This window comes from Passer montanus, unplaced genomic scaffold, assembly GCF_014805655.1.
Source record: "Passer montanus isolate IOZ18808 unplaced genomic scaffold, ASM1480565v1 scaffold246, whole genome shotgun sequence".
Taxonomy (NCBI): domain Eukaryota; kingdom Metazoa; phylum Chordata; class Aves; order Passeriformes; family Passeridae; genus Passer; species Passer montanus.
Window position 1 is genome coordinate 141,736 of NW_024367104.1, and position 23,288 is coordinate 165,023.

At 49.3% G+C, this 23,288-nt stretch overlaps 1 protein-coding gene across 2 annotated transcripts in view; it reads left to right on the forward strand.

Moving 5' to 3' along the window:
• Positions 1-23,288, forward strand: part of ARHGAP39 (Rho GTPase activating protein 39) — a 67,584-nt gene that overhangs the window by 20,047 nt on the left and 24,249 nt on the right. For both annotated transcript variants that reach the window (XR_005627659.1, XM_039711268.1), the window contains exons 2-3: positions 5,872-6,303; positions 16,548-16,628. Coding sequence is in view for 1 of the 2 variants with exons in the window: in XM_039711268.1 (XP_039567202.1) it covers positions 5,872-6,303; positions 16,548-16,628 (513 nt within the window). In the remaining variant the exon portion in view is untranslated. The remainder of the gene's footprint in view (positions 1-5,871; positions 6,304-16,547; positions 16,629-23,288) is intronic.

Sequence of the window (23,288 nt, forward strand, 5' to 3'; positions counted from 1 at the left end):
AGAGGGCTCAAAATTCTCCTGCTGTCCTGAAAGGGCTTTTTCCAGCAGGGAATGCAGGATTCTTTTCTGGATTCTTGCAAACGACACAGCTCCCGGTGTTTGAGTTGTTATGGATCAAGGCCGGGAGCTGCCGGAGCATCCGCCTGGGTCCTGAGCTCTGATTTTGCCGGACATTCCCTCCTGTCCTCAGGGAATGATAAAAAAACGGGATTTGACCCGGCTCTGTGTGGCCACATCCCAGAAATTCCCAGTGGGCAGCAGGAAAGGAGGGAATTCTGCCCTGGTGAGATCCCACCTGGAATCTTCTTCCAACTCCAGGACCCAACATCCGGAGGATGTGGAGATGTTGGAGCAAATCCAGAGGAGGCCATGGAGATGCTCCAAGGCTTGGAGCCAGGCTGGGAGAGCTGGGAATGTCCAGCCTGGAGAAGGGAAGGATCCAGGGAGACCTCAGAGCCCCTTCCAGTGCTGGAAGGAGCTCCAGGAGAGTTGGAGAGGGACTTGGGACAAGGGACACCAGGAATGGCTTTCCAGTGGAAAAGTGGAAATTTGGGTGGGATATTGGGAAGGAATTCTTCCCTGTGAGAGTGGTGAGGGGCTGGGATGGAATTCCCACAGAAGCTGTGGTTGCCCCATCCCTGGAATTGTCCAAGGCCAGGAATTGGAGGAACCTGGGATAGTGGAAGGTGTCCCAGCTCATGGAAAGGCATTGGAAGAAGATGACCCGCAAAGGTCCCTTCCCACATGGAAAAATTCCATGATTTTCCATGATATTCACCATTACTGAGCCATGCTGGACCTGGAGTCTCGCTACCACTTGGAATTCTGGGTAGAGGACACTCAATTTCCCAAAATCCCAAGTCCAGGGATAGGACCACAGCGATTCCACCGGAGCAGTTTTCCCGTTTTCCATGGAGTAGTTGAGGATCCACCCCAGTCCCAGCCCTCATTCCATGATTTTTTCCCCATTTAAAAACTCTGATACAGGTTTTCCAAGGTCTAGCATCAAGGAATTGTGGGGTTTTTCCCCATATTTTAAGTCAAATATTCCTGAAAAATAAGTAATAAATAAAATAATGGGCGTAATAATTAAAGGAATATTAATGAAGTCGATAATAAATAAAATAATGGGGATAATGAATAAAATAAATGGTGCAATAATGAACATTAATTAATTAATCAATAATAAATAAAATAACAGGCAGGGATTTGAACAGATGAGCTTTAAAAGCTCCTTTCACCCCAACCCATTTAATAATTCCATTATTAATTTAAATTTTTATGAAGTTTTGCAGGAGGTTTTAATTAGTTTTAAGCAGGGAAAGAAGATGAGAAACAAGATGGAAAATTAGGAAATAAGATGGGAATTGTCCTTTCCTCAGAATTTTGCACTGATGGGGGGATTTGGGTTCTTGGACACGTTGGGAAATCTTGGATATTTTGGTTTGTGATTCCAAAGGGATCACCTGGGAGTGGGAAATTTGGGGAGCAGAGCCCCCCAAGTGCTCTGGAGCTGCATCCAAGGTCTCCAAAACCTTGCTGGGAATCAGGAATTCCAATTGCTCCTCAGAAAAACATGGAATGCTTTAGGTCGGAAGGGACCTTCAGGATCATCCTTTTCCTTCCCTGGCCTCAATATCCTTTGGGAATCCCAAATCTTCCCTTGGATTGGGACAGACCAGGTGCCATTGGCCACCTTGGCCGGTTCTTTGTCCAATCCCAGTTCTCCAAAGCCGGAAGTGGCTTCCAGTTTCGGTTCCGTGCCGGATCGGATCCGAGTTTTGCGGAATGAGACGAGCCACGATTTAGGACCGACTCCCCTCTGACTGTTTTTAGTCTCTGTTCTGCAAGGAAAAGTTTAATTATGGATTTTCCTCTCATTTCCAAGAGGAGCTGGACACGTTTTCCTCCTTTGGGGGGGTTTGATCCGAGCTGGAATCCCACACCCTGAAAATCCCACTCTTTTTGTCCATCCAGAGGTTTTTAAATCCCGTTGGAAAATGAGCTGGACCAGCTGCGGGCTCGGGGCCAGGCTGACACCTGGGAACCCCTCCAGGGATTTTTTTTTCTTGCAATTTGGGCGTTTCTGAAGAGCCTCCAGGGGTTCATTCCCAGGAAAAGGCGTCGGGATGCGATCCACGTGATCCATCATTGTCTGACTCCCTGGATGTGTCAGGTTTAAGTGGCACCTTCCTTGATAAGCCTCGCTTAGCTTTTTATTCCTCCTCATCTATTTCTAGACGTTCCTTAAAAGCCTTGGAAATGCAGACGAGGATAAATCCCTCATAATTTAATTCAATTCCTTTTTTTTTTTAATATAAAAACCCACACAAAAGAGGAATTTTAATTAAGACACGGATCCCCGAACGTCTCAGGTACCCTCTGGATTATCCAGAGGTGACAAGTGCAGCGTTTGGGGCAACCGGAAAAATTGGTGGAATTCTGGCGTCGGGATGCGATCCACGTGATCCATCATTGTCTGACTCCCTGGATGTGTCAGGTTTAAGTGGCACCTTCCTTGATAAGCCTCGCTTAGCTTTTTATTCCTCCTCATCTATTTCTAGACATTCCTTAAAAACCTTGGAAATGCAGACAAGGATAAATCCCACATAATTTAATTCAATTCCTTTTTTTCCACACAAAAGAGGAATTTGAATAAAGACACAGATCCCCAAACGTCTCAGGTACCCTCTGGATTATCCAGAGGTGACAAGTGCAGCGTTTGGGGCAACCGGAAAAATCGGTGGAATTCTCGTTTTTTTGGGATTACAACTTCTCTTAATCCTCTTTGGAATTTCTAAGCTCCATTTGCTGCTGGATGAAAGAGGAATTTTAATTAAGACACGGATCCCCGAACGTCTCAGGTACCCTCTGGATTATCCAGAGGTGACAAGTGCAGCGTTTGGGGCAACCGGAAAAATTGGTGGAATTCTCGGTTTTTTGGGATTACAACTTCTCTTAATCCTCTTTGGAATTTCTAAGCTCCATTTGCTGCTGGATGATCCCAAAAATCCCTTTTGTTGTGCTCCTGAGTGAGGGGGGGTCAGGGGAATTCCACGAAAACACGGATGGGGGAAAGGATGGAGAGCAGCCCTGGGGAGGAGGGATTTGGGGGTGTTGGTGGGTGAGAAGCCCCACAGGACGCATCCATGTGCTCTGATCCTGGGAATTCCCGATGTTTTGGGCTCATCCCATAGCGTGGGCAGCAGGAAAAGGGGAATTCTGCCCCTCTGCCCCGCTCAGGTGAGATCCCACCTGGAATTCTGCACCCAGCTCCAGGATCCAACATCTGGAATTGCTGGAGCAGATCCAGAGGAGGCCACGGAGATGCTCCAAGGGCTGGAGCCAGGCTGAGAGAGCTGGGAATGTCCAGCCTGGAAAAGGGAAGGATCCAGGGAAACCTCAGAGCCCCTTCCAGTGCCTGAAGGAGCTCCAGGAGCTGGAGAGGGACTTGGGACAAGGGATGGAGGGACAGGACACAGGGAATGGCTTCGCACTGCCAGAGGGCAGGGATAGATGGGATTTGGGAAGGAATTCCTGGTTGGGAGGGTGGTGAGGGGCTGGGATGGAATTCCCAGAGAATCTGTGGCTGTCCCTGGATCCCTGGAATTATCCAAGGCCAGGCTGGATAGGGCTTGGAGCAACCTGGGAGGAGGGAAGGAGCCCCTTGCCCATGGGACCATCCCATCCCATCCCATCCCATCCCATCCCATCCCATCCCATCCCATCCCATCCCATCCCATCCCATCCCACGTTTTCCATGATTCTCCATGATTCCATCCCTTCCCAAGGAGCCCAGGACGCGCTGGGCCTGTTCAGCCCTCACCACCTCCATCCCCGCCACCACCAGGTTTCGGTGTTGGTGCCGCCCGCGGTTGTGACCCCGCCCAGCTGTGTTGGGGCCGGTGGTTTTGGGATGGTGCCGGAGGTGGAACCCATGGAGCCGACGCCTTTTCCCGGTGTCGAAATCGGGACAGAGGGAAGGAGCTTTGGGATCTTCGGAGTGCCGGGGAGCTGCGTGGCTCCAGCTGGACCTGGGGAGGTCAAATCCACAAATTTTGGAGTTTTTGTGGGAAATGCGGCCGGGTTTGGTGGTGTTCATCTCCAGGTTGGTGATTCCAGTCCTTCCCATTCCCTCATGGAATGTGCTTTGATCCCCAGCTCAGGACCTTCAAGTGTTTGGGGTGGATGCCATGATCCCGGTGGATATTGGGGTGCTCCAAGCCCGGCGTGTGTTTTGCAGACTTGCTGGGATTCCCTCGGACCTGAAAATCAGGGATTGGTTGGAAACCCTTTGGAAAAATTCTCTGTTTTGTGTAAATAATTCTGCGGGACTCGATGGGGGTGGAAGAAGGAGTTGTGAGGTCGCTCTTCATCCCGCGCTCGCTGCAAGCGTTGATCACGGAACCATTGGATGGTTGGGTTGGAAGGGATCTTGGTTGAATTTCCCCTCTTTCCTGTTGTTTTTCCAGGCTGGAATGGGTGGGAATCATCAAGCCTTGGACATGGGAGACTTCATAGGGGTGGAAAGAGAATTTGTCAAATTGCTCTTCTCCATCCTGTGAGCACCGAGTCATGGAACCATCGGATGGGTGGGGTTGGGAGGGACCTTGGTTGAATTTTCCCTCTCTCCCTGTTCTTTTCCATGCTGGAATGGGTGGGAATCATCGAGTCTTGGACACGGGAGACTTGATGGGGGTGGAAGGCAGAGTTGAGAAGTCGCTCTTCTCCATCCCGCGCTCACGTCAAATCACAAAATCATGGGGTGGTTGTGGTTGGGAGGGACCTTGGTTGAATTTTCCCTCTCTTCCTGTTCTTCTCCATGCTGGAATGGGTGGGAATCATCGAGTCTTGGACACGGGACATAATATGGGTGTAGAAGGAAAAGTTGAGAAGTTGCTCTTCTCCATCCTGTGCTCGCATCAAAATACAAAATCATCAGGTGGTTGGGGTTGGGAGGGACCTTGGTTGGATTTTCCCTCTCTCCCTGTTCTTTTCCAGGCTTTTCTCAGGAATGGGTGGGAATCATCGATTCTTGGACACGGGACATAATATGGGGGTGGAAGGAAGTGTTGAGAAGTTGCTCTTCTCCATCCCGTGCTCACGTCAAATCATGGAATCATGGGGTGGATGGGGTTGGGAGGGACCTTGGTTGATGCTTCCCCTCTCTTCCTGTTCTTTTCCAGGCTGGAATGGGTGGGAATCATCGAGTCTTGGACATGGGGGACTCGATGGGGATGGAAGACAGAGTTGAGAAGTCACTCTTCTCTATCCCACGCTCGATCATCGGGTGGTTGGGGTTGAATTTTCACCCTTTCCTTGTTCTTTTCCAGGCTGGAATGGGTGGGAATCATCGAGTCTTGGACATGGGGGACTCAATGGGGATGGAAGACAGAGTTGAGAAATCCCTTTTCTCCATCCCGCGCTCACGTCAAATCACAAAATCATGGGGTGGTTGTGGTTGGGAGGGACCTTGGTTGATGCTTCCCCTCTCTTCCTGTTCTTTTCCAGGCTGGAATGGGTGGGAATCATTGAGTTTTGGACACGGGAGACTCGGCGGGGGTGGAAGGCAGAGTTGAGAAATCCCTTTTCTCCATCCCGCGCTCACGTCAAATCACAAAATCATGGGGTGGTTGGGGTTGTGAGGGACCTTGGTTGAATTTTCCCTCTCTTCCTGTTCTTCTCCATGCTGGAATGGGGGGGAATCATCGAGTCTTGGACACGGGAGACTCAATGGGGATGGAAGGCAGAGTTGAGAAATCACTTTTCTCCATCCTGCGCTCGCATCAAATCACAAAATGATGGGGTAGCTTGGGCGACCTTCTGAGATGGTTGGGTTGACATTTCCCTTCTCTCCTTGTCCTTTCCCAGGCTGGAATGGGTGGAAATCATCGAGCCTCGGACCCGGGAGCGCATGTACGCCAACCTCATCACGGGGGAGTGCGTGTGGGACCCGCCCGCCGGGGTGCGGATCAAACGCACCAATGAGAACCAGTGGTGGGAGCTCTTCGACCCCAACACCTCCCGCTTCTACTACTACAATGCCACCACGCAGAGGACGGTGTGGCACCGTCCCCAGAACTGCGACATCATCCCGCTGGCCAAGCTGCAGACGCTGAAGCAGAACACGGAGTCGCCGCGGGCTTCCACGGAAAACAGCCCCGGCAGGAGCAGCAATGTCAGCAGGGAGGGGAGCACCAGCTCGTCCTTGGAGCAGGAGCTGGAGGGCAACGAGAAGGTGCAGGAGCAGCGCTCGAGCCGCCAGTCCAGCCAGTATTCCGTGGTGAAGGAGGAAACGGAAAGGTAAAGGTGGGATTGGGGGGCAGAAAATCGGGAATTCCCAATCCTGGTGGTCTCCAAGGGTTGGAGGTTGCTGCAGGTCTTGGGTAAAGATGTTTTGTGGGTGGTTCCTCCTGCTCGAGCCTTGGTGGGTCTCCAGGAAATGGAAAGGTAAAGGTGGGATTGGGGGGCAGAAAATCGGGAATTCCCAATCCTGGTGGTCTCCAAGGGTTGGAGGTTGCTGCAGGTCTTCCCAATCCTGGTGGTCTCCAAGGGTTGGAGGTTGCTGCAGGTCTTGGGTAAAGATGTTTTGTGGATGGTTCCTCCTGTTCGAGCCTTGGTGGGTCTCCAGGAAACGGAAAGGTAAAGGTGGGATGGGAGGGTGGAAAATCGGGAATTCCCAATCCTGGTGGTCTCCAAGGGTTGGAGGTTGCTGCAGATCTTGGGTAAAGATGTTTTGTGGATGATTCCTCCTGTTCGAGCCTTGGTGGGTCTCTACCGAGTTGGATCCTCCATAAAACAAGGGAAAAACATCAGGAAAAGCTGTTTCTCCACCTTAGGGATATTTTAGGTGTTCCCTGCGGGAAGATTCCCTAAAGGAATAATTTCCCATCCTTTTGAAATTCGTTTTGAGGATTGGAAATTCGGGTTTAGAGCCCGGCGTGGTTTTAAATGCTTTCCCTGGATAAGATCTCCTTGAGGAGTTGGGATGATTCACGGTCCAAGCAGGGCTTGTCCCACAGGTCTGGGGAGCTCCTGGCAGGAATAATTTCCCTTGGGAAGGAGAAGGGACTCAGCATTCAGAGAAGTTCGTGTCACCTCTCCATTGTTTCATCTTTTATGGATTAAAAGCTGCAAATCACAGAATCATGGAATGGTTTGGGTTGGAAATGAGCCTTAAAATCCATCTTTTTCCACCTCCTACACCTCCCACCATCCCAACCCGACTTGGGACAATTCCAGGGACGGAGCAGCCACAGCTTTTCTGGGAGACCTGAGGCGGGTCATTAATTAATGTATTTGTCTTCTCTTAATTGATGCTTTTGACCACGTTAAGGAGCCAGCCAGGTTGAGGAGACCAATCCGAGGTGGAATTTCCGTTCCCAGCTCCTGCTGCCAGAAACTGCGGCTGGATGGGAACAGGAATTCCCGGCTTGGCAAGTGCTTTCATGTGGGACATCAGAGGCAGCCTCGGCTCCGCACCTCGGGGGAGGTTCCACCTTCCCGAGGTCCTGGGAGAGGCTCTGATGGAATCTCAGAGCCTGGGAATGGGGGGTCCTCTTGGGGCAGGGGGATTTTGGTGGGGGAGTTTGGGTTTGGGGTCTTTCACTGCTGGTGGATGTGGAATCATGGAGTCGTGGAATTACAGAATAGTGGAATGGTTTGGGTTGGAAGAGGCCTGAAAGATCACGGAATTTCAGCCTTTTCCATGGGCAGGGACACCTTCCACTATCCCAGAGCGCTCCAAGCCCCATCCAACCCAGCCTGGGACATTTCCAGGGGTCCAGGAGCAGCCACAGATTTTGTGGGAATTCCATCCCAGCCCCTCACCACCCTCCCGACCAGGAATTCCTTCCCAAATCCCACCTAACGCTGCCCTCTGGCAGTGGGAAGCCATTCCCTGTGTCCTGTCCCTCCATCCTTTTTCCCAAATCCCTCTCCAGCTCTCCTGGAGCTCCTTCAGGCACTGGAAGGGGCCCTGAGATTTTCCTGGATCCTTCCCTTCTCCAGGACATTCCCAGCTCTCCCAGCCTGGCTCCAGAGCAGAGGGGCTCCAGCCCTTGGAGCATCTCCAGGGCCTCCTTTGGAATTGATCCAACATCTCCACATCCTCCGGATGTTGGATCCTGGAGCTGGGTGCAGAATTCCAGGTGGGATCTCACCTGAGCAGGTCGGAAGGGCAGAATTCCCCCCTTTCCTGGTGGGAAATGAGCCCAGGAGATGTTGGTGGAGCAGGGTCCCATTCCCAAAGGGGTTAACAAGGATCGGGGGATGGATTTTAAATTCCCTGGGATTTGTTGCAAGAACAGGGGTGGGATCAGCAGGAAAGGATCATTCCTGAGGTGGAATCAGGAGTTTCCCGAGGATGGAGCAGGGTCCCATTCCCAAAGCGGCGTGAGGGGTTAACAAGGATCCAGGGATGGATTTTAAATTCCCTGGGATTTGTTGCAAGAACAGGGGTGGGATCAGCAGGAAAGGATCATTCCTGAGGTGGAATCAGGAGTTTCCCGAGGAAAGGATCATTCCTGAGGTGGGATCAGGAGTTTCCTGGGGAAAGGATCATTCCCAGAGTGGGATCAGGAGTTTCCTAGGGAAAGGATCATTCCTGTGGTGGAATCAGGAGTTTCCTGGAGAAAGGATCATTCCCAAAGTGGGATCAGTAATTTCCTGAGGAAAGGATCATTCCCAAAGTGGGATCAGGAGTTTCCTGGGGAAAGGATCATTCCTGAGGTGGAATCAGGAATTCCCTGAGGAAAGGATCATTCCCAAAGTGGGATCAGGAGTTTCCTGGGGAAAGGATCATTCCTGAGGTGGGATCAGCAGCTCTCTGGGACTATTCCCAAATGGGATCCGATTCCCACATCAGACCCAGCACGGACACTCCAGGTCACCGATTCCTTGGTTTCCTCACCCCCTGGGGAAAGGATCATTCCCAAGGTGGAATCAGCAGCTCTCTGGGAGGATTCCCAAATGGGATCTGATTCCCACATCAGACCCAGCACGGACACTCCAGGTCACCGATTCCTTGGTTTCCTCACCCATAATTCCCTATTCCCATTATGGGATGGAAATCTGCTGGATCAGCTTGGAGGAGGGTCAGATTCTGAAATAAAAATGTTTAACCCTTGGAAATCTCCTGGAAAAGAAAAGGAATTCAGCCCTGGGCTGGTTTTGACCAATGGGTGGTTGTGTGTCCTCGAATCTCCAGGAATTCCAGGTCTTGGCCTTTCCAGAGACTGGGACTGAGCAGATCCCAGGTCTTTACAGCTTTAAAAATTCATTAAAAATTTTTAAAAATTAAATGCCACCAGAAGGAGCAAAAAATTCCTGCTGACTGGAATTCCCACCTGCATCCCTGGAGGTGACAGGGATGAGTCCTCATCGGCTCAGCCAAACCATGGCCGCATCCCACTCTTGATCCTCATATCCTGGCTGGGAAAAAAAACCTCATTCCTGCATTTTCCCCATCCCTGGAAGAGTCCAAGGCCAGGTTGGACAGAGCTTGGAGCAGCCTGGGATAGTGGAAGGTGACCCTGTGGAATTCCAGCCCCAGCTGTTCCATGATTCCATGAGATTCCGTGATTCCCAGATCTCGGTTGCGTTTCTCGGAGAAGATCCGCAGCTGGGAAGGAGCTCTGGAGGTTTCCTGGTGGAACCTCCCAGTCCAGGTTTCATCCCATGGAATCTTATTTAAATGTTTCTGAGCTAAGCTCAGCTCATCTGGTTGGAAAAGGGAATTTGGGAAAAGTGGGAAAGTTTTTATTGGAATTCACACCCAGGACTTCCCTTAAAATTTAGGATTTAGGAGCCAGAGCACCTCCAGGTTTGGCTGGAGATGCTGGAGGCCTCTCCCAATCCATTCCTCACATCCATGGGGATGTTCCATCCCACCCGTGCGAGTCAGGGATGCGTCAGCCCTTGGAATCCACAGGGAATTTGCCGTTTCCAAGCGCTTGTATCCCACCGGAATCACCTCACGCTTCCACGGTGAGGTGGGATTTGTCCTAATTAGCGACCGGATCCGGTTTGGGAATCAACCCTGGGATCTCAACAGCAGATTTGTCCTGGTCGCCAGCAAAGCCTTCCCAGCGGGATTTCCCTGGAATTTTCCACGCTTGTCTTAAAATGGTGGCGGCATTTCTCCGGAGCGTGACTTGACAGCCGTGAAATCTCGGAGCGGGAACGTCGGCCGGATTTTGCGTCGGGTCGATGGGATTTTCCGCACCGTCGGGAAGTGTCTGGGGTTATTGGCTTGAAATCCTTGGAGAAGGTGTCAGGCAGGGAAAAAGAAGCCTTTTCCATGGAAAACTCAGCTCTGTTGCTGCTTCTCCAAGGAGGAATTCCACGTGGAAGCTTGATGGACAAAGAAATGGATTTTTGACCATTTTCCTTGGACCAAAACGCGGGAATATTGGGATGCGAGGGGTCTTCACCCAAATCCCATCTGCTGGGAAATTGTGCCCATGTTATTCCTCAGGATTCCCACTTTTTTTAGCACGTCCCGGTTCCGAAGGCGCCGGGATATCGGAGATAAAACACAGCATTTAGTTCTTCCTGGATGAAGTGTGGCTGAGCTGGAATATCCAAGGGGAACTCTCTCAAAATCCAACCTCTGGAATGTGCCCGCCGCAGCTTTCTGGGATCAGAAACTTCCTCCCTTACAAGCAGCAGCCATTCCTGACTCCAAAAGATCCCAAAAAAGCAGATTTGTGGAACAAAAGATGCCTCAAATCTCTAAAATACCAAATTTGAGCGTCCCTGGCAAAGGGGTCGGAATTCCGTGGTCTTTGAGGTCCCTTCCAACGCTTTGGGTTGCTCCAAACCTGGCCTTGGACACTTCCAGGGATGAGGCATTGCTGGAATTCTGTGATAAGATCTCCCAGCATTCCCAAATTTATCCAAAGATTTGATTTCCCCTCCATGGGAGATTTTCCTACTCTAAAATTCCTTTGAGCTTCAACTTCCTTTCCCCTTCTCCCGCACTGGGGATGCTCCAACAGTGCCGGGTCTCATCCCACCCATCCGTCTGAGTTTTCCATGGAATTCTTAAGGTCGAAAAAGACTTCCAAGATCCTCAAATCCATTTTCCAGTCTCCAATTCCTCTCCGTGATTCTTGAGTTTATTGAGACCATGAATCTCCCGGGGCATGGAACCATCCGAGGAAATATTTGGGGATAACCAAGCGGAAAACACATTCCCATTTCCCAGAAAAAAAAACCCAAAAATTTCTCATATCCGGCATTTCTTGCTCCGAGCTGGGATGGAAATTGGAGGCTTTTTAATATCCTTTCCTTGAATTCCCCGCTTCCCGTTGCGAAACGCGGCCCCGGATTAGGCGGATATTTGCCTAATTCCTCCAAGCGCTTGCGTCGGCGGCCGGCCCCAAAATTCCGGTTGCGTAATTCCAAAGAAAACCATCTTTGAAGTTTGATCGGAAGCGGGGGCTGTAATTAAGAGTATGAAGGGCAGCGATTAAAGCCGAGGATTTGGAGCTGGGATTTCATTTCTATTCCTGGATTTTGTCATGGAGCTGAGCTATTTCAGGCCGTTCACTTTCCCTGATTTTCCAAAGGCTGCGGAATGGTGACGCTTCCTGTTCTAGGCAGGAGGGAATAAAAAAAAAAAAGCTGGATTTATTGATTTTTTTTTTTTTAATTTTGTTAGGGTTTTGTTGTTGTGCCAGAGATTCCCAGGATAAATTTCTGTCCATGCTGAAGGCTTTGTAAGCTGTGGTTTAGGGAAAATTAATTTTATTGATGTAAAAGCATCTTGGTTAATGGAAAATCACCTTTATTAGTGGAAAATCACCTTTCCTAGTGGAAAATCACCTTAATTGCTGGAAAATCACCTTAATTATTGGAAAACAACTCTTATTTGTGGAAAACTACCTTTTTCATTGGAAAATCACACTTGTTAATAAAAAATCACCTTGATTAATGAAAAATCATCTTCATTACTGGAAAAATCGCCTTAATTGCTGGAAAATCACCTTAATTATTGGAAAACAACTCTTATTTGTGGAAAACTACCTTTTTCATTGGAAAATCACACTTGTTAATAAAAAATCACCTTGATTAATGAAAAATCATCTTCATTACTGGAAAACCACCTTAATTATTGGAAAACTATCTTTATTATTGGAAAAACACCTTAATTATTGGAAAATAACATTTATTAATGGAAAATCATCTTCATTACTGGAAAACCACCTTAATTATTGGAAAATAACATTTATTAATGGAAAATCATCTTCATTACTGGAAAACCACCTTAATTGTTGGAAAACTATCTTTATTATTGGAAAAACACCTTTTTCATTGGAAAATCACACTTATTAATGAAAAATCATCTTGATTATTGGAAAAATCACCTTAATTGCTGGAAAATCACCTTAATTATTGGGAAATCACCTTTATTATTGGAAAATCACACTTATTAATGAAAAATCATCTTGATTACTGGAAAATGACCTTAATTATTGGAAAACCATCTTTATTATTGGAAAATCACCCTATTAGTGGAAAATCACCTTTTTCATTGGAAAATCACACTTATTAATGAAAAATCATCTTCATTACTGGAAAATCACTTTTTTTTAAATTGGAAAACCACCTTTATTAGTGGAAAATCACCCTATTAGTGGAAAATCACCTTAATTTTTGGAAAACCACCTTTCTCACCAGAAAATCACACTTATGACTGGAAAATCACGTTTATTCATGGAAAACCACCTTCAAAGTGTCCCGGAAGGGTTTTGGATGTATCCCTCATCCAGCCAGGGACACGATTTGATGGATAAAAACCGGATCCTCCGGCTCAGAGGGTGGCGGTTGGGGCTCATTCCCAATGTTTGGCTCCTCCCAGGCCAATCCCAGCTTCACTCCTGATCCTTATCAATAATCTGGATATCCTTATCAATAATGGAGCCGCCCCTGGCTCCAGACAAGCTGGAGGGCAGGGCTGGAGCTCCGAGGGATTCTGTGGATCGAGGACAGGTTGGGAAGAACTTCCTGAAGCTCAGCAAGGCCACGGGATGGACAAACCGGTGGCCGCTCCAGGATTCGGGAATGCTGGGAAGCGTTATCCCCAGGGCAGGTGAGGAAGGGAAGTTGGGAACACCTTGGAAGGTCCAGTGGAGATTTCAACCTCGCTTGACCACAACTGGGCAACCTTTGGGTTATCCAAAATGTGAAAAACCTGGGAGAATCCAGTGGGGAATCACCAGGATGTGTGAGGAGAAAATGAGGGAGCTGGGCCGGCTTTGCATGGAGAAGGATTTTGGGGAGACCTCAGGACATTTTTCCAAAACCAAAGCCGGGTTTCCAAACCGGTCGGGTTTTTGGTTGGAGCTGGTTTTGCTTCCTGTGATCATCTCCGTGCGATTTTATCCGTCGGGATTTCTGGGATGCAATCCGGTGCCTGGAAGCCCTTGACGCCCACTTTGGGAATTTTGTTTGGGTTGAGTTTTCCAGATTATCCCGGTTGTTCCGGCTTGGCCAAGGCCAGCTTGGGTGGGAATGTCCGGCTTGAGGACACAAACTGGGCCAAGGTGGAGATTGCAGGAAAGATGTTAAACATGGAATGGTTTGGGTTGGAAAGATCCTCAAAACCATCCAGTTCCATGGGCAGGGCCACCTTCCACTATCCCAGGTTGCTCCAAGCCCCATCCAACCCAGCCTGGAATATTCCAGGGATGGAGCATCCACAGATCCTCGTCCCGTGTTTCACCACCCTCATAAAATTCCTCCTTTAATCCTTTTTTTGCTTGTTAGTCAAACAAAATCCGTAAGGATTTGGCTTAAAAACCTTGGAAAAACAGCTGGCCAAGGGTAGGGGCCACGCTCCGTCGCATCCCTGCCCGCAGGAAGCCGGCATAGCCGGAATCCGGCGCTGCTGCTGTTTAAATATTAACCAGGAATCAGCGGGGAATCCTGCCCTCGGCTCTCCGGCCAATTCCAGAGGCTGCTAATTAACGCTGGAACCTCAGCTGGTGGTTTTTAATGATTCCCAAAAACTCGGCTCATCCCGGAAAAGCGAGCGCGGCCGGCTCGGCCATCCCCGGGAATGTGCAACCACAGCTCCGTCCTCCCGCGGATCCCTGAGGAGATTCCCTGCCCGGCTCCCCCCAGTCGGAATCTTTGGGATGGGTTCGCTCATCCATCAATTCCATAAATCCAGAAACCTCGTGGGAAGAGGCCTGGAGCTCATTTGGACAGGGATAATTAACGCTGGCGGGAAATGGAACAGCGGGAGAAAGGACGGATGGAAACCAAGCCGTGGCATAAATGGATTGGGAAGATCTTGGAATCAACAACTCCAAGAAAAATCCACCCATTGTCACGCTCAGCCAAAACACAGGATGGAGGAGCACGTGGAGCTTGATCCTGGCAGCTGGAAGAGAAACCTGGGATCCAGAATAGTGGGAATTCCGTCCTGGAGGGGTGTGGACCTTGCTGATGGCGGTGGGAGGAGCTGTTGGTCCATCCCACATGGGGAATTCTGGTGTCCGTTGGGTTTGACAATCCCGTTTTGGCCACGACCAGGTTCCAGTGGAGTTTTTAGATGGAAAAACCAAAATTCCCAGCAGACTTTCCCCAGGGATGCTGCTCTGCGGGATGGGGGTGGGAGATCCCTAGGGAAGGACCTTGAACAGCTCCAGAACTCTCCTGGAATCATGGAATGGTTTGGGTTGGGAGGGACCTTAGAGCTCATCCACTTCCTGGGCAGGGAACTTCCCCTATCCCAGGTTGCTCCAACTTGGCCTTGGATATTTCCAGGGATGGGATCCATCTGGATTCTGCCGTGGATTTGGGGATCCATCTGGATTCCGCCATGGATTTGGGGATCCATCTAGATTCTGGCATGGATGTGGGGATCCATCCGGATTCCGCCATGGATGTGGGGATCCATCTGGATTCCGCCATGGATTTGGGGATCCATCTGGATTCCGCCATGGATGTGGGGATCCATCTGGATTTCGCCATGGATGTGGGGATCCATCTGGATTCCGCCATGGATGTGGGGATCCATCTGGATTCCGCCATGGATGTGGGGATCCATCTGGATTCCGCCATGGATGTGGGAATCCATCTGGATTCTGGCATGGATGTGGGGATCCATCTGGATTCCGGCATGGATTTGGGGATCCATCTGGATTCCACCATGGATGTGGGGATCCATCTGGATTCCGGCATGGATTTGGGGATCCATCTGGATTCCGCCATGGATGTGGGAATCCATCTGGATTCTGGCATGGATGTGGGGATCCATCTGGATTCCAGCATGGATTTGGGGATCCATCTAAATTCCACCATGGATTTGGGTACAGCACTGGGACCAGAGGTGGTGATGCCTTTCTCTCAGGAATCCTGGAGGAGGAGAAGGAGGAACAGGAATTCCATTCACACGCACTGGCGAGGAAAAAGGGATTAAGCAATTCCACACAGCCGTAATTCCAAGGCTAAATCCCATTAAAATCAGCTTTGACAGAAGCTTAATTTTATTGCCTCCTTGCTCCACTAAAATTTTGGAGCTTTATCCTATTAGGAAGATTTGTTTCTTTTCCCTCTTTTTTTCCTCCTGAAACCAACATCGGATCCGGATTTTATTAACGGGAGAGCCTTAACAAGGAAACGTGGGGGAATTTTAGGGGCGGGTTTTTTTGGAATAAAGTTATTTCTCCAGACATTTTCTGGAGAAATATTTGCTCTGTGTTTTCCAAACGGGACCGATTCCGAGCACATTCCCGCTGGGAAAGGCTGTTAAGGCAAAAATAAACATTTTCCTGTGCTCACCGGCAGCGGGGATGGATAATATTGGAAAGACAGTGATCAATACCTGGTTTTTGGGAAGTGTTGGAGGGTCTTGGCTTGGATTCATGGCCTTTGGAAAAGTGTGGAGCCAAAAATATGGATCAAGAGTGGGTTTGATCCTACAGGAGCAGCTTTAAGTGCTTGAATCCCACAAAATCCTTCCTGGACTCCAAGTCTAAATTCCTAAATCTTCACTGAAACCCACCAAATCCAAAAATCAGTTTGGAAATTCCACCCCAGACTTCCAGATGGGGTTTTTTCCGCATGTTTTTCCAAGTGTGGTGTCTCTTGGAGTGGGTTGGTGGTGTGACCTTCTCCATATCTGGGAACAAGAGCTCTGCAGGCTCAGATTTTGATAAAAATGTGGCAAAAAATGCGTTTTTTTGGGATTTTCCTCTTCCCATTGGCTCTGACCATCCGAGGTTGTTGAAGAGCGGGAGCGGCTCTCGGAAAGGGTGGGATTAAGCCAGGAGATGTTTGGGATCTGCTCAGATGTTTTAAGGGAAAATTTGGTCTTAGAAGGGTTGGACGTGAACCTGGAGACCACGGCCATGGGTGGCTTGGTCATGATCCGGCCAACAACTCAAAAAATCAATGACTCCAAGCTCCAGCAGGTGCCGGGAGCAGATCCAGGACAGGTGGATCCCATCCTGATGGGATTCATCTCCATTAATCCTAGAGGAGACATTGATGTATCCATTGGTAACATCTCGTCCGCCATTCCTGTTTTCCAGCTCGTCGCCTTCCGGGGTGTTCGAGAAGGAATACGACATTTATCGGGATTACAGCGCGGAAGGACAACTCCTGCACTACAGGTAGCCGGAATTTCCATCCGGGATCGGGGTTGGGGTGGGTGGGGCAGCGAATGTCACTGATGTTTTATTCCCGAAGGATTTCCCAATCCTTCTCCTCATCCCTTCCCTTCATGTGTTGCCCTCACGTCTTTGTGGAACTCCAAAAGTCCTCAAGGAACCCAAAAATCCTCACTGAACCCCAAAAGTCCTTCTTGAACCCTGCCAGGTCCATTTTGGACCCCAAATCCTCACTGAATACCCAAAATTCTCGTTGGATCCCACCACATTGTTGCTGAGCCCCAAAAATCCTCACTGAACCCCACAATTCCTTCTTGAACCCCAAATCCTCAGTGAACCCCAAATATCCTCATTGATCCCCAAAATTCCTTCTTGAACCCCAAATCCTCACTGAACCCCAAACATCCTCACTGAACCCCAAAATTCCTTCTTGAACCTCAAATCCTCACTGAACCCCAAAAATCCTTCTTGAACCCCCCCAAGTCCTTCTTGAGTCCCCCAAGTCCTCACTGAACCCCTAAAGTCCCCGTTGGACCCCAACAGGTCCTCGTCAAACCCCAAAAATCCAAGACGAGGATAAAACCGGATTTTGGGGATTTCTGGAGTCACTCCCTGCCTGGTTGCTCCGGGTTTTGATAAAACCCCAAATTCCTGGATTTTTTCAGGAGCTGGGGATGAGTGGAGGCACCTCCAGCTCTTCCTTTGCTTTCCATGTTGGAAATGGTGACCGGGAAGGACGCCACGCTCCTCATCCCTTTTCCCGGCACGTTTTCCAGCTGTTCCAAGATGGTCTCCATCACATTCCATCCCGCTTTTCCCTGGAATTCACTGCCACCAAGTGACCTCCTGGGAAACGTCGGAATTAATTGGCACTTAAGGAAAAGAGGGAAAAAATTCCAACCTTTCCGGGAGGGAGAACCACCACTGGGAAAACTGCTTGTTTGTGGGAGAAATCCCAAATTTCTCTCTTCATCCTATGGCTGCATTGGCCAATTAATGGACGGAAGGTCCAAGGCTGCTCAAGCTGGAATTTCGACCAAAAATCTTCAACATTAAGGATCTTCTTCTCCCTTTCTCCTCCCGGCGGCAGGGATGGCACCAAACTTCTCCAGATCTTTGGGGAACTCATCATTCCAGGCTTTGGAGCTGGAGAAGATCCCCTGTTGTGTTCCAGCTCTTTGTGGAGAGCTGGGATGTCCAATCCATGAGCAGGAAATCCTGAAATTCTTCTGTGGGTGTTCTAGGAGAGCAGGATGGCGGCTGCTTCACCTGCATGCAATCCTTGGCTTGGTCTTCCTCAATTTCTCCTGGACCTCCACAGCCAGGAATGTTTGAGGAGGTCTTCAGTCTCCTTGTGGTCAACAGGAATCACTTCACTGCAAAGAAATTGGGGAAATGAGGAGGGAATTGGGGGTGGTTCCCAAAAATCCTGGCACCACCTTTCGGAGCTCCACAGAACCTCACGTGGAGACACCTGAGGTGGTTTTGGAGGTGGGCTGGTGTCTGGCAGGGTTCAGGATGTGGTCATGGTCATGGGGACACCTCTGGTTTTGGAGACAGCCATAATTTGCCAAAAATTTGTAATTTTCCAGCTGTTTTCACCTCTTGGCTCCCACAGGAGTTTTTGGATTCATCCTCCATGGTTGGAGGTTCAGTGTCTAAATGGTTCAGTGTCCAAATCCTGCCCTGGCCACGTTCAGCCCTTCTCCATCTGGATTTGTTGTCCTGGTGCCACGTGGATTCAGGGAATGGCTGTGATTTGGCAGAGTTGTGCAAATCCAGGCCCAAAATTCAGGAAAAGACTTGCAGGAGCTTTGGAGAAACCCGGGAAGGAGGTGAGGAACCACCACGCCAGATTTTGGGCGCGGTTCCGACTGCAAGTTCATAAATGTGACCATTCCTGATTTTTAGAGGTCAGTCCATTCCCTGGTTCCCTTGGAAGTGAGGAAGAGGAGCAGAACTGGCACCAGTGATTCCCTGGGGAGCCATGAGATGAACATCCCATCTTTTGGAAAGAAAGGGATGAGGGTTGATCGTTGCTCTTGGTGGTGTCAGAGTGGTGGGACCTCCTGGGCTGGGCTTTCTGCCCAAGCCTCATCCAACCTGGCCTTGGACACTTCCAGGATGGAGCAGCCACAGCTTTTCTGGGAATTCCATTCCAGCCCCTCACAGGGAAGAATTCCTTCTCAAAATTCCCCCAAATCCTGCCCTCTGGAAGTGGGAAGCCATTCCGTGTCCTGCCAGGCTGGAGACACCAAGAGGAGGAAAAGTTTTGGCGTAGGGAATGTGCTCCGGGGGATGCAAAATCCACTCGGAATGGGCAAGAGCTAAAAAAAAAAAAAATCACCATTTTTGGAACTCTTTGTCGTGCTCCCGGAGCCAGCGGGAGCAGATTCCCTATTGATCGGCTATTTCGGGAAATGTCACTTCTGGTCTCTTTGTTCTTCCCAGCTGATTCCTCAGAAGGATAAAGGCTCCTCTGTGCTCCTTTCCCAGCATTCCCTCCTCCCTCTCCAATCTGGAAAGATCTCCTCTTGTTTTCGGTGACATTTGGATTTCGGGAAGGAAGCTATTTTTGGGGGATTGCTTTAATTGGGAGGAGCAGCCCCGATTGGCTCCCGGGAATTTGGCGGCCGTGTCGTCCGTGGCCGGCTCGGTTGTGTTGGTCTTGTGCTTCCTCCCGGTGGGTTCCTGATGGGATTGATCCCGGAGGAACTCACTGGAGATCCCCCCGGCCATCATGGATGTCCCAAACGAAGAGGACAAAGATGGGTGGGAAGGTCCACCTTGAGCTGACCTTCGGCCGAGTGATATCCAAGTTCATTTTGGCGTTTCCTCATCATCAACATTCCACAAAATCTTTCGGTTATGGATCTGTGGCCTCCAACGTCCCGACCTGACCATCCCACCCAAACAGCTGCCGGAAAATGGCAAAAATTCATCCTCCCGGCCCTGCTTCTCCTGGAAAAAAGTGGGAATGGGATGGGGAGGGATGGGACGGGTCGTTATCTCCCTCTGGTCTTGATTAGCTTCCGCGGATGTTAATTAGCGCCAATGCCATCGGAGCAGCAGAACATTGGAGATGTTTCGCGGAGAGATTTGGTGTTGAGGGCTCGGAGCTGGAAGTGATCCCATAGCGCCATCCGGAGACAGAGATTGGACAATCCTGGAAAGTTTTGGAAAAATAATAGGATTTTAATTTTTTTTAAATAGTATTTTGATGGGTATAACCCTTTGGGAATATTTTAGTTGGAGAAGGGAATTGTGTGCAGAGGAACTTCAGGAGGTCGTGGCTATCCACCAAACGCAGATTTGATATCAAGAGACTTTGGGCTTCAACATTCCCATCACTCCAAAATTCCCACAAAAAGACCAAATTGGATTTTTTCCCTTCTTGGATATCCCAGTTGTATCTCTCAAATCATCCTGGAAAACTCGATCCTGGCACTCACCTTCTTCCCAAATATCCATTTTACTGCCTGCATTATGCAAATTTCTCCTCGCTCATTCCGGTTTTTCTAGGAATCAGCTTCAACCAATCAAAAGGCTTCCTAAAAAAATGAACTCCAAGGAGGAAGTGACGCTTCCAAAAGATGGGAAGAGGGATTGGAAGTGTGGAAGAAGAGTTGGAGAGGCCATGGCGGGGTTTTGAGAACCCCAAATCCCACAAAAACTGAGAAATTCCTGCTTGAGCAGGAATTTAAAATTCGAAATTTTAAAATGTGGAATTTAAAATTCCAGTCCAAGCCCTGGGATGTTTATATATACGGAATTCCGTAGAATTCCACGTCAATTTTTGGGAACGGCACTGCTTGCAGGTGACGAACAGCAAAACCTTAAGGATTTCAGGATTTCATCCTACAGCTTAATTTAATTCTAAACATACGGAATTCCGTAGAATTCCAAGTCAATTTTTGGGAACGGCACTGCTTGATGAACAACAAAACCTTAAGGATTTCAGGATTTCATCCTACAGCTTAATTTAATTCTAAATTAACATAAAACACGAGTTTCTGCATGATTATAGAGGCTGGATTCCTGTCCCGAGGACCTTTTCCCAGCTGGAAAATTTCGGACGGATCACGGGAGGCTCCAGATGGAAGCCTGGACCTCTTCAGGCTCTGCTGCTCACCTTTCCCCGCTTTTTTTTCACGGAGATTTTCGTGCTGCCGGAGCGGCGCCGGGCACCGTGCCAGGCACAGGGAGGGTTTTTTCCGCCGCCGGCTCATCCCTGACCTCGGAATTCCCAGCGGGATGCGCTCGGAGCAGGCGGTGCCCAGCTGGGAGGGAAGAGGGGCCGGGCTGCTTCCCTCATTCCCATCCCAGTTTAGCCCTGGAAAAGGGAGTTTTAAGCTCAGGTGGAAGGCGGAGGGAGAAGATGCTCCCAAATCCCGGAGCCGGGGGAGGAAGGTGAGGAAGAGCGAGGATTTTTGGGATTTTGGGAATTTGGGATGGCACAAGGAGCTGGGATGGTGGGGGGTGCCCAGGGATCTTTTGCTTTTCCCGGAGAATCCGATGTTTGAATTATTCAAATCAGGTTTATTTCCCCTTTTCCCAGGGAGGGGAAAATCCACTTAATCCCGGCTCTAAATTTTCATTTTCACCTGCAAAGTCTAAACAACACTGGGGCAGGGGAAGAAATCTTGGAAAAATGCATGGTTTGGGTCGGTTTTGGAAATATTACATGTTTTTAAAACTCAATGCATCAAAAATCAAATAATTCTTTTTTAAAATAATGAAATATTGTTTTAAAATAATTCTGCTTAAACCCGGCTGTGATTTATTCCCTCAGTCCCACCTTGAGTGGAGCTGGCCCTGGGCCCCGTTAAAAACATCAGGAATGTAAAAAAATCCATCATTTTGGTTATTTTCATGGGATTTTAAGGAATTTTGAGCTGTGCATGGTCGGAACTCTTGCTGGAATGAATAATGATATGCAAATGAGGGGGTGTTTAACCTGCAGGTGTGGGGTCTCTCCGGAAAAAACAACGGGAAGCAAAGGAATTCCCGGATGAGGGATCCAGGTTTCTCCTCTCCCCTCCATCACTGACTTCCCAAAGGTTGGAACAACATCGAGGAGGAGGCACTGGAGCAGGGAAGGAAATTTAGGAGAACATGGAAAAATCCTGCCCTAAACCAGATGGAAATTATGTGGGAATCACACAAATTTCCAAAGAAATGGATTCCTTGGATAGGAGATGCGGAGGGATTTGGGAAGCGCTTTTGTCATGGAAATGTACAGAGTAGAAAAAAATCCTCCCCACGTGGAGAAAACAGCAGGGAGAAGCCGGTGCCAAGCCAGAAATAACAGGAATACTTGGAATTTCTGCCGGATGCCCCGTGCCAGCATCCCTTGAATTTCTTGGAGCGGCCGCGCCGCTCGTGGGCAGCGATTTCAGCCCAAAAATCGCCTTTTTGGGATTCCTTTTACCGGCAGAAAATTCCATTTATTCCGTGGGTTTTTTTGGAGGGGGGGCACTAACCATAATCCACGGAGCTTTCTGGAATATTGCTTATTGTTTTTTAATATTTGGGATTGAAAGCTCGGCCCGGGCGAGGTGATTTGACATTTTGACGGAAGCGCCGCTGCTCCGTTGGGGATTTTTCTTGGGATTCTCTGCTGCCAGATGCCGCGGGGCTGGAATATTAATGCCAGCTGCAAAGCTGGGAATTAAGCGGCGGCTTCACCTGGTTTGAGTGAAAACACCTGGATTTAGGAGGGATTTGGGTTTGGGGAAAATGTGGAAACGTGGATTTCTGCAGGGAATTTCCGGATCATCTCATTCCAACCCTTTTCCATGGGTAGGGACAGCTTCCACCATCTCAGGTTGCTCCAAGCTGGGCTTGGACATTTCCAGGGAGCCCTTTTCCATGGGCAGGGACAACTTCCACTATCTCAGGTTGCTCCAAGCTGGGCTTGGACATTTCCAGGGATGCGGCAGCCGCAGATTCCCTGGGAATTCCAGTCCAGTTCCACTGGGAATTCTCTGTGGCTCTTCTGTTTTCCTTCCTTACAATTTTTGGGATCTGTGTATAAAAATCAGGTTATTCATGGTGATTAAAGACCTCCAGCTCTTCCAGAAAAAAACATGGAGCCATCCAAGATTTTTGTGGGTGGTTTGAGCAGGAAAAGCAGATTTTTCAGGAGCAGAGCAAGGTGGGAAGGGGCTTGGAGCAACCTGGGGCAGTGGAAGGTGTCCCAGGCCATGGCAGGAACCGGATGAGCTTTAAGCCAAAAACATTCCACGAATCCATGATTTTGTGGTCATGGATGGAATTTTGAGGGTCTGCAAGGGCACCATAAGAGGCTGAGATCCATCAAACCAAGTGGAGGAACCCAAACTCATCCAGGTTTTCAGCAGCAAGGAGGTGGCAGGAGGCTCAAGTCCCCAGGAGCTCCAAAGGCACTTCCAAAGGGGGAAAAGCAAGGAATAAATTGTTCCCAAATCCCTTGGAGCGAGGACAAACAAGGAGAGACTGTGGAGCCTCCTGCAGGGAATTGTTTGTGGCTTTTTGTGGGAATTTTTCCCTCAAAACTCAGCGATTGAACTCACTCCGCCTTTTCCCGGGGGACAGAAGGGACAAATGGCTGGGAATAAACGAGAACTGGAGAGGGATGAAGTGGGAGAGCAGACGGTGCCTCCGGCATCTTCTGTTCCAGCG